General features: G+C 61.2%; 1 protein-coding gene across 1 annotated transcript in view; it reads right to left on the bottom strand.

Annotated features, from left to right (window-relative positions):
* The window catches only part of ASIC4 (acid sensing ion channel subunit family member 4), a 22,587-nt gene extending 14,672 nt beyond the window's left edge, over positions 1–7,915 (bottom strand). The window contains exons 1-3 of the mRNA XM_077748599.1: positions 7,159–7,915; positions 3,510–3,531; positions 1,534–1,540 (exon numbers count right to left, since the gene is read on the bottom strand). Of these exons, the coding sequence (XP_077604725.1) occupies positions 1,534–1,540; positions 3,510–3,531; positions 7,159–7,711 (582 nt within the window). The 5' untranslated portion in view covers positions 7,712–7,915. The remainder of the gene's footprint in view (positions 1–1,533; positions 1,541–3,509; positions 3,532–7,158) is intronic.
* Positions 7,916–10,268: the final 2,353 nt, after the last annotated feature.

Here is a 10,268-nt window from a genome sequence, read left to right as displayed (position 1 = left end):
CGCCACCGCCGCGCGCTCCCCGCCGCCCCCTCCTCCCTCCCGCGGGGCAGGCATCCATCACCGCGCCCGAGCGCCCTCCCTCCCGTCTCCTCCGGGCGCCTCGGCTCTCCTCCCTGGGTTTGCCTCATTTGCATTCCCTCGGCTCCCGGCTCCTCAGCAAAGTGNCAGGGAGACACCGCCTCCCGCCGCCCGCCGCGGCCGGGGAGCGCAGAGGGGGCGCAAGCCCGCCCGGCAGGGCGGGGGCCCGGGGAGACCGCTCTCCGGGGGCAGCGGGAGGGCCCGGGAGCCGCGGGAAAGACCTGGGGCCGAGGGGCGCAGGCGGACTCCGACGGGATTTGAACCCGCGACCTCAGATCCTCTGCGGGACGGGAGTGAGTGGGACGTGGAGGTCAGCATTAGGTCCGCGAAGCTGCGCCTCAGAAGCGGAGCCCGTTTGGAACCTGGGACTCCCCAACCCCGTTTCCTTCCCCTGCACCCCCACTGGAGAGGGGCCAGCCCTACCGGGCAGTGTCCNCCCGCTCCCCTGGCCCCCCGAGCCGCCTCCCCTCCCCCCATTTGGTATTTACACCTTTCACACATTTGTAAGCTATTATCCTGTCCACGCTTAGTCACCGCTGAGCCAAGCGCCACGGATTTAGCTCCTTTAATCTTTCCTCCTAAATCAATCCTCCATTTCCCCTTAATCATCCCGTGGCTCCTCTCTGAACTCTCTCGCTGCTGCCTCGCTGCTGCAGCCCATGCCTGTCTCTCTGGAACTGCTCCCCCTCCAACCCCAAACGGGTGTCCCAAGGGCGTGGGGAACATTAGAGGGGCCCGGGGGGGTTGGACTTCCAGCGCTGCCGCCCCCAGCTTGGGAGCCAGGGGAAGAAGGGCAGACACCTTCCCCAGCCACCCACCCCTTTCTGGAAACACACCTCACTCTGAACCTTCTCCTCTCCACCCTCCTTGTCTCTGTCGTCCTCTCGCCTTCCCACCCCCGTTCATCTGGATGGCTCCAAGACCCTAACCCTCAGGTCTCCTGTCCATGGTTCTGGCTGTCCCCACCCCCCTGCTAGACGGAGGTGGCATTGCCCAGAGAGCCTGGAAGGGCAGGGCAACGCTGATAACCCACCAGCCTGAGGCTGCCCTCCTCCCCTCCTCCAGGGTGACTGTCCATCTCTTCCTGACCAGCCTGTCTCCAGCCTGCATTCACTCCTGCCCAGTGGGACCCACTGACTCTGGGGCTTCAACTTGAGCAGCCCCGATGCTCAGCCCTCCTAGTGCTCGCTNGATCCCTTTCTGCCCCCCAGCCTGGGAGTGGTGAGGGCAGCCCTGCCGCCAGCCACGAGAGGGAGCAGATTCCTCCCCTGGAAGCCATAGGGCAGGGGTGGGGATCCAGGAAGGAGCCCGTGTAGGGGAGAAAGAGGGAGGACAGGAGGGGGATACTGGGGCCATTTCTTCAAATGCTAATCAGCATCTTCCGGCAGTGCCACCAGAAGCTGAGCTGATAATGAGCCCAGCTCGGGGCTGATTCCTGATTAATGAAGAGGCCACGGGGCTGCTGAGTGGGGCTGGGTGGGGCGGGTCCCTCCTGGCCCTCCCCGCTGCCCTCCGAGACCAGTCCTCTGTAACAATAACAGCCCCTGCCCTTGGGTGCTTGGCCACACCACTTGAATCCCCCTCCACCAATTCCACTGGCCAATGGGAAGCAGCCAGACTGAGGGCACCCCCACCAGGAGGGCCCGAGGGACAGCAGCCAGCTCTGGGGCAGGCAAAGGGAGAGTAAGCACTGGGGTTCTGCAAGCTGTGACTTGCAGGTAGCTCTCAAAATATTTTTTAAAATCAGGAACATTTTTATTAAAATCAAGACTTGAGCTTCTTTGGGACAAACTGGAAGACCCCACCCCCGCCCCCAAACACTGGGCATCCCTGCCCCCAGGGCGCGAGTTAGCTGGGGCTGAGGGACCGCTCCCCATCAGGGATACCTGATCTTCAGTTCTGCTCAGACCCCAGCCTTCCCTAATGTGCACCCTCCCTGCCTGACCTGCCTGGTTCCTGAAGGCAGGACGACCCTGAACTAGATGTTGAACGAAATGTTCTCAAGATTCATGCCTTAGGAGAGGATGGGACATAGGGGACAGAGGGCTGGGCAGAGGGGGAGGGTAAGAGGTAAGCTTGTCTGGTAGGTAAGAGGCCTGCGCCAACCTCAGAGGGAAGCCTGGGCCGTTGTTCCTGAGTCTAGGGGGCAAGGGGCAGCCCTCAGGCCCCCTGGAGCCAGCAGCCAAGGTATGGAGTTGTCACGGTCGCGGGAGGCAAGGCAGAGAGGATCAGAGCTGCCCTGACCACACCAGGGAAGGGAACGGAGCTTCGGAGGAAGCTGGGCTCCAGGGCTGGAGATTGCCAGGATCTGGTATGGGGGAAGCCGGGGAGTGCTAGAGGGCCCCACGCATGCTGCTCCCCCTGCATGCTGCTCCCCCTGTCTCTGATCTGTCCTGCCTGGCAGCTGGGGTGGGGCTGGCAGAGGAGGGAGGAGGGCAGGGAGGGGGACTGCCCAGCTGGAAGAGGCCTTGTCTAATTGTGCCTGATTAGTAGAGAGGAAGAGAACAGGGCGAGTGATTAATAGTCACGGCAGTCACCAGCGAGTGGGGAAGGAGGGTTGGGAGGGGGAGGGAAGTCTGAGAGCCAAGAGGGGATGGAGACAGTGAAGTGCCCACAGGTCCCTGGTCCCCTGCCCCTCCAAGGACTGGCTGGACCCTGGACGACCCACAGAGAGAGGCTGGGTCCTACCCCTGCCTTCTCCAGGATTCTCCACCTCCCCCACGCCTCAATTTTCCAGACAATAGAATGGAAGAGAAAAGAACCGAGGTCGTGTCCTGCACCTAGGAAGAAAGATCTATCAGCTCACGTGGTGTTCCCAGACACCCCAGACACAGGTCCTGTCCTCAGCTCAGCCCGGGACCTCAGCCCGGACCACAGATTCCCAGAACTCCCAACTAGAGCCCACACCCACCACCCACGTCCTTTGACGCCAGTTAGAATTCCCAGCCCTGCCCAGTCCTGCAGTCTGAACGTAGTTCCTAGGCCCACTGAGAACTGTGCCGTCCATGATGGTTGCCACTAGCCACGTGTGGCTATTTGAATCGAACAATTCATTTTCTCGGTCACACGAATCACATGTCACATGCTCAACAGCCAGCGTGGCTAGTGACTACCATGTGGGACAGCACAGATACGTTTCTGCCATCCCAGAAATGTTCTGTGGGAGAGCACTGATCTGGAGAGAGTGTGCCTGCACGCGTGCACACAAGCACGTGAATATTTGGAAGGGGATGAGTAGCATGGGAATGCTTAGTAGGCAGGGGAGGGCCTGGGCCTGAGGATCAAGACAGCCCGAAGGCCAGGTGATGGCAAATAGCAAATATGCCAGCAGGTGGGTGGGTACCAGCAGGTGGTGCTGGGAATAGTCAGGTAAGAGAGCAGGGACCTGTGGCGGTAGCCTTTGTAATAGCGGACGCTTCCACAGGACACACTATGTGCTTGCCGGGCAGTGTGCTAAGTTCTTTTCTGCCACCTTTTTAATCCTCTCAACTGCCTGAATTTTCTAGGATCTAATACTGTATTTACTGGATGTGGAAACGGAAGCTCACGGAAGCTTTTTGACTTCTCCAAGGCCACACAGCTTAAAGGGTAGAGCGGAGGTTCAAATCCAGACGGTCCGGCTCCAGAAACACACACACTCAACTGTTGGGCCGTACACACCCCAGCTGAGAGGAGAAGCTGAATTTTAGAGCCACCCTTGCATTTTACAGCTCAAGAGATGAAGCCCAGGGAGAAAGAGTGATTTCTGCCTTCTAGTAAGTGGGCAGGCTGAGAGCAAGCCGCAATGGGGAAAGTGTGGCTGGGGCTCGGAGCACCAGGGTGGGGGGGAGCAGATGGTGGTGGAAATCGGAGGCAGGGAGAGAACATATAGGTGGTGAGAGCAGGAGGCAAGGTGGGAGTGGGTGGGTGGGTATGAGACTGTGTAAGGAGGGGGAGGGGAAGAGGAGAAGGGACCCGGTAAGCTGGGCAGAGGGGAGCAGGGGTGGAGGGGTGAGTGTTCCCCACCACCCAGGAGCTCTTTCCTCTCTCTCTCCCCTCCTCTCCAAACCTCCCAGGCCTGCCTCACCCCTTGAACCCTCCCAGCCCTCCTCGGCCCAGAGTGGCCTCTCTGTCTGAACCCAGGCTCTTACTATCCCTGGACCTCTTTGGGCAATGAATCTTGGCAGCTCCTGACACTGCTTGCATGGCTGGTTAACTCTTGCATGGTTGGTTAAGCTTTTGAGTGTCCCCGTCTCTGCTCCACCAGGAGAGTGTAGGCTGCTTGAGGACAGGGACCGGGGACCGGGGACCAGGGCTTCCCGTCTTTGTTCCCCCCCCCACCGCACCACCTAGCAGGCACACAGTAGGCATTCAGAGCTCCGTGTTGATTGGGTGAGTGACTGGGAGTCAGTGAGGGGGTATTTGGGAGCGTGGGGGTGAAAGCAATTGCAGTGGTAACAGAAGCAAGAGCAGCAGCTTAGGGGACTGGGGGAGGGCACATTACCCAGAGTAAAAATAGGCTGGAAAATGTGACATTTATTAACTTGGATTCTGGAGGAAAGGTCACAGCAGAGTGGGGAGTGGGAAGGAGGAAGCAGGGAAAGCCACAGAAAACACATCACAGCCCCTTACCCAAAGCCTGTCATTGTCACTGACCATCTCACCACTCACACCCTGGCAGATTCCCTGTACCCGTCTCCCCACCCTAGAGCCCCGGCCTGAGCTCCGTGTTCTTAACCACAGGACACAGGACCTCGTTGTCCTCCTTAAAGACCCCTTGTGTTCAGCTCCTGCCCCTTCTCCAGTCTTGCCCTGCAGCGCACCCCCACCTTCCCCGCTGCCACACATCGTGAACCGCCATCCCAGCCCGCATCCCAGACCCTGGTGAATCTGCAGCAGACTCAAACCCTAGAAGGCCAGGTCCAAGGGAGAGTGACACCCGGCAAACGGGAGACAGGCAGAAGGCTATGGGGTCTAGATTGGGCGGGAGACAGGGAACCCAGGATCGACGGGGGGGCGTCCCGGCCCCCCGGTGCTTGCTTTGCCCCTCTGCCCTTCTTGGGCGTGCCGCAGCCCGAAGCTGAGACCCACAAACTTCTGCTGCTCTCCTCTCTGGTAGGAAAGGCCCTGCTGGACAACCCCCACACCCCCACTCACCCCCTTAGCCATCTCAGGATTCCCAGAGACTCCCTGCTCCCACATCCTCCAGGCAACTCCTTTCCTAGAGCCAGGCAGGAAACCCCTGCTTCCCTCACCTTACCCCCCCTTCTCCATCTCTGTCTCTCCCTCCCGCCACCCTCCTTCCCACTGAGGTTTCAACACACTTCCCCTTTCCTTTCTACCCCCACCGACCAGGGGCCTGGGAGGCAAACTCCCGCTCAGGGACACAAAGCTCGCATTGATTTCTGCCCCACCAGCACCTGCTGAGACTGGGCTCTGTCCCCCTCCCCCCAACTCTGAGGGGTGAGGATGTCAGCCAGAGGGGCTCCATGGACCCAAAAGGCCACATGCACATGCTCTGCGCCTCACCTCCTTCTTGGGGACTCTCGCAGCCCTGGGTTTGGGAGCAGTGATGTTTTCCTAGAGGTGGGGTGTGTGGTCACACAAAAGCCCAGTGCCCCCCACCCGGCGCAATCCCTCCTTCCGGTCCCTCCATTTCTACACAATTCCCCCCACACCCAGTGGCAGGAGGACCCAGGGGCTGCAGACATGGGTAGTGGTTACAGGAGCCTCATAGGGGCACGCTTCCTGCGGGGGCTGAGGCAGTGAGTGAGTGAATGGGAACCTGGGCAGGGGGAAGGAAAGCCCCCTCCCATCTTCGGGGCAGGCCACTGGAGGCTGGCTGGACTGGGCACCATGTTGACGCCACGTATTTGCATATGCACCGGGCACTGGTAACAAGGATGCGAGCACACATGTATACAATGCTGGAGTCAACCGGGGACCTGGGGTCTCAAGCACCAGGGATAATAGCTACCCTGTGACTGTGGGTGAATGGAGCACTGACTGACAGACAGACAGACAGCACACAAGACACGCCCCCTGCGCTCACACCTGACTGTGGGAGGTGTGCATGGGAGGGCAGCCCAAGCCCACACTCCCGACCTCAATGAGAGTGTGTGTGTGTGTGTGTGTGTGTCTGTCTGTGTCCACACACGTGAGAGAGATGGCACTGCCACCAGCAGTCCCCGCATGGGGCACAGGGATTGAGATAGATGGGGGTGGGCATCACAAAGGGGATGGCCTCCACAGTGTGACCCTGTCCTCAGCAGCTAAGTAAGACCTGGGATGTGGGCACGGACATGAGTAGCTCTCGGTGTGTGGGTGTGCAGGTGTGGATGTGAGTGTAGTGACAGGGACACTGAGTATAAGAGAGGGAGTGCAGAAAACTGTCCCTGAGCAGTAGGGGTGTGTGTGTGTGTGTGTGTGTGTGTGTGTGTGTGTTGCTGGGTTGCTGGGTTGCTGTGAGGGTGAGCCATGCACAGAAGAGTGAATGAGTGATTCTCAGTGTAAGAGCCAGAGCCGGGCAAGGGACTAGCGAGAACCAGGAAACGGAGGGAGGGTAAGGGAGAGAGGCTGGAGGGGCAGCATGAAAGAGGGATGTGTGAGGGAGTCTGTGAAAGGGGGTGTGTATGAGAGACACAGAGACAGAGAAGAGACACTGGCGCCCAGTGTACACGAAGATCAAGATCGTCTCTATCCAGCCCGCCGGTCGGGCCAGCTCCCCAGGAGGCAGCCCTGAGTCCCTCTCTCGCTGGAGCCCCCAAACACCCTCTTCCCAACACCCTCATTCAGTGGGGAGAAGAAGCCAGAAGAAAAAGGGAACAAGAGATAAAGCGGGGGTCAGTTGGCCCGGCCTTGGCACGGTGCAGCCCTTCCCTGCAAGCTGCCCGGCTTCAGGGCCCCCCGGGCCCACTCCAGGCCCCCCGGGCGCAGACCTGGGACTGCGGTAGCAGCAGAGTCAAGAAGAGGAGCGGCAGCCCCAGTGCCAGGGTGAGCCCCGGGGAGCGGCCCCCCGCTCCGTGGCTGGGGAGCGAGAGGGGAAACACCGGGCTTGGGGGAGACACCAGGCCAGCCTCTGGTGGCGGAAGGAAGGGAAGCCNCCACTGAAGTTGCAGCTCTTGAGCATGTCGGCAAGCTGGTGGCCGGTGCGGTTGAGGATGTCTACCATGTCGGGCTCCGGGTAGCGCAGGCCGGCGGCACGGTGTCCGTCCCGGTCTTTGGGGGGCAGCCCCGTCAGGTTGGCCAGGTGGAAGATGTCTGCGTCGCTGAGTGCCGAGTGGCGGAAGCGGTTGATGTTGCAGAGGGTGACGGCCGGGAAGCCCGCCACCGGGGCTGGGGCAGCAGGGTCCATTGCCACCAGGTGAGGCCGGGTCAGGTAGCCCCGGGCCAGGCCAGCAGCCTGGTACAGGAAGGCGGCCAGCGAGGTGAGTAGGGCCAGTGCCCACAGGGTTCTGCGCAGTCCGTGGGGGCCTGGGCCACAGGCCCGGCCCAGCCCGTGCAGAGTGCTGGTGCTCGCAAAGGTGGCCAGGTCCCGGGGGGCTGCTGCCCCCTGTGCCGCCCCCAGGAGGCTTTGCTCATCCCCTGCCTCCTTCTCCTTGGGTTTCGCATCCTCCTCTGCAAATTTGATTTTGCACACAATCTCGATCGGCATCTGTCCCTGGCTGCTGGGACTGGCCAGAGCCTCCCTGCCCCTGTCCCTCCCTGGCCAGCAGCCCCCGGTGCCCTCCGGAGTGGCGGTGGTGGCAGCGGCTGCTCTTCTAAACTCAGGGCAAGCGGGAGGAGGACAGGGACAGGGTGGGGGCCCGAGGTGGGGGAGTCACTCCCACTCCCAGCAGCTCCGCAGCCCTCGTGCTGCCTCTGCTGCTGCTGCCTCTGCTGCTGCTTGTCTCTCTCCTCGATCGTCTCCTTGTGGCTTCCCTTATCAGCACCAGCACAGCTGTCAGCCCCTGCGTGTGTCCCTGCGAGCGAGCGAGCGAGCGAGGGAGTGAGCGCTGCTCCGCCACGCCGCGCAGCCCCAGCCGCTCCGCTCAGCATGTGCTCCGGAGCCCACCCCGTGCTTAATAATTCAGGACATGTCAACAGAGCTTCACCGGCGGCACTGGCGGCAGGAGCCAGGCCAGCGGCGGAGGCAGCCCCCAGCCCTGGACAGGGGGTCCCTGGCCCCTGCCTTAGATCTCGTCAGGCTGCTCCCCCAAACTCCTGTTACACCCTAGGCACTCATGGGGTCCCCAGATGGCCCCACTTCCAGGCCACCCAGGGGAGAGATCTGCACCCAGAGTCCTCCGCTCATTCTGCCACTTTAGGGGGACCATACCCAGGGTCAGTCAACGCCATCTCCCCCTCCCCCGACTCCTGACTCCTGCCCCAGCACCCAGCCATCTCCTGCCCCCAACTACCACACTCGCAGCGGCTTCCAGAAACTCCTTGGGAGAGCCACTTGTTTGAATGAGGGAGGAGGAGAGGGCAGAGGCGGACAGGCAAGGCAGACAAGGGGACAAAGGTGACTCCACCAAGATTCTTGACTGGTCCGGAGCTTTGCTGCCCGCCTTACCCCCGCCCATCCTGGGATGCTGACCAACCCCTCCGCCCCTAAACTCAGTCATTCCTGTGTCTGGGACAGAGGGCACCCTGGCCGCTTGAACATCTGTGACCACATTTTTCTGCCCCAAATGCTCCCAAATCCTTTGCCATGCCTGCCTAGGGGTTGGGGGAGGGTGTTGGGTGAACAGGCCAAGGGGCAGGGAGGAGGTGTGATGGGGGAGAGGGTGTGGAATGGAGGGAGAGGAAGAGCCCAGATGGGGATTTGGAGGGAGGAGAAACATGTGGGCTTGGATGGGGAGCACTATCCCAGAGGCTGAAGGAGGGGGCCGCCAGCAGATTAGGGCAGGGGAGCCCTGGTGAGGCTGCTGGCTTGCGGAAGGGAAGCAGGCGTGTGGGTTGTTATCGAAGGCAGGGGTGGGGCCCCAGTTGGCAGCCCGGGAGGAAATGCCTTGGTGCTCCCCGGCTGGGGTGCTCCTGGCGAGCAGCTTGTGTTCTGGGGGGCCCGCGTGGGAACGTGAGCCCTTGTGGGGGAGGAAGCACTTGTCCCCCAGAGGAAAGGGGGGGCTGATTAATCGGGGCACTAATGAGCAGCAGGGAGAGGAAGCTCAGGGGGGCGGGGGAGGCGGCTCCATCGATCCGAGCCTCGGAACCAGCAGCTGAAAAAAAAGTGAGAAGGGAATCGATCTGAGGGAAACGGCAGCTGCTGGGGATTAGAGCCCGAGGTCCACCCGCTGCCCAGAGGCCACCCCTCCCCTGTGTCAGGCCTGCCCTGGCAGTCGCACACAGCCCCCGCCTGGGCCCGGAGGAGGGGCCTGAGGGAGGCTACCCAGGGATGGGGTGGGCGCTGTAGAGAACCACTGGGGCCCCCCTGGCTGTGAGACCAGATCAACCCTGCCCTGGCCACACTTGGCACCCTGCTGTGTTGTCCCTAGCCGCTCATCAAAGTAGCTTCCTGTTGGGGGGGGCCTGGGGGGTGGTACCGGGCCGTTTCCCCAAAAGCCAGTTCCCCAAGCTAGCTCCCCAAGCTGGGAAGATAAGGCCCCTGGGGGTCAGGGCTGCACTGGCCGGCGGACTCCCAGAGGGGAAAGTGGGGATTAGCACTCAGAGTCTCCAAGTGACCACAGACAGTGCCCCTTTCTCTACCCCCTACCCAGACAGCTCCCTGCCCTGTTCTGCCCTCCTGGCTAGACTCCTAGACCTTTCTAGTGCTTCCGCCTCACCTCCTCCTCCTCCCCCAGCCTCTCTTCCCCTTTCTCCTAGTATTGATTTTTCTTTACTGTTTTTTTTTTTTTAAGGTGATTTAATTGCTTTTTTAAGGTTACTTCAGTCTGGGGCTCTGCCAAGAAATCAGGGAGCTGCCCCCCAAGCTCTCCCCAGCACTCAATGCGTGTCCCTAAATTGCCCTGGGATCCACTGAGATCACGGGGTCATACTCCCCTAACGTGCTGGCCTCTGTCATCATCAGCCCAAATCACACTCCGGTGGAGGGCACAAAGTTGGGGGGTGGGTGGAGAGGAGAGTTCAGGCCCATGGGGAAGTAGAACCGCACCCACCGCAGCCAGCTGTCTCCAATTGTCCCCAGGTCCCCATCACCTCCTCTCCCAGACCCCTAGGAATCTGGTTACGCTTGGTGGGAGTCCCCTTCCCACATCCCTGCAGCCCATCCT

Source organism: Crocuta crocuta, unplaced genomic scaffold (assembly GCF_008692635.1).
Source record: "Crocuta crocuta isolate KB4526 unplaced genomic scaffold, BGI_CrCroc_1.0 scaffold229, whole genome shotgun sequence".
NCBI classification, from domain to species: domain Eukaryota; kingdom Metazoa; phylum Chordata; class Mammalia; order Carnivora; family Hyaenidae; genus Crocuta; species Crocuta crocuta.
The sequence above is the reverse complement of the archived record's forward strand: the minus strand, read 5'-3'. Positions and strand labels throughout refer to the sequence as shown.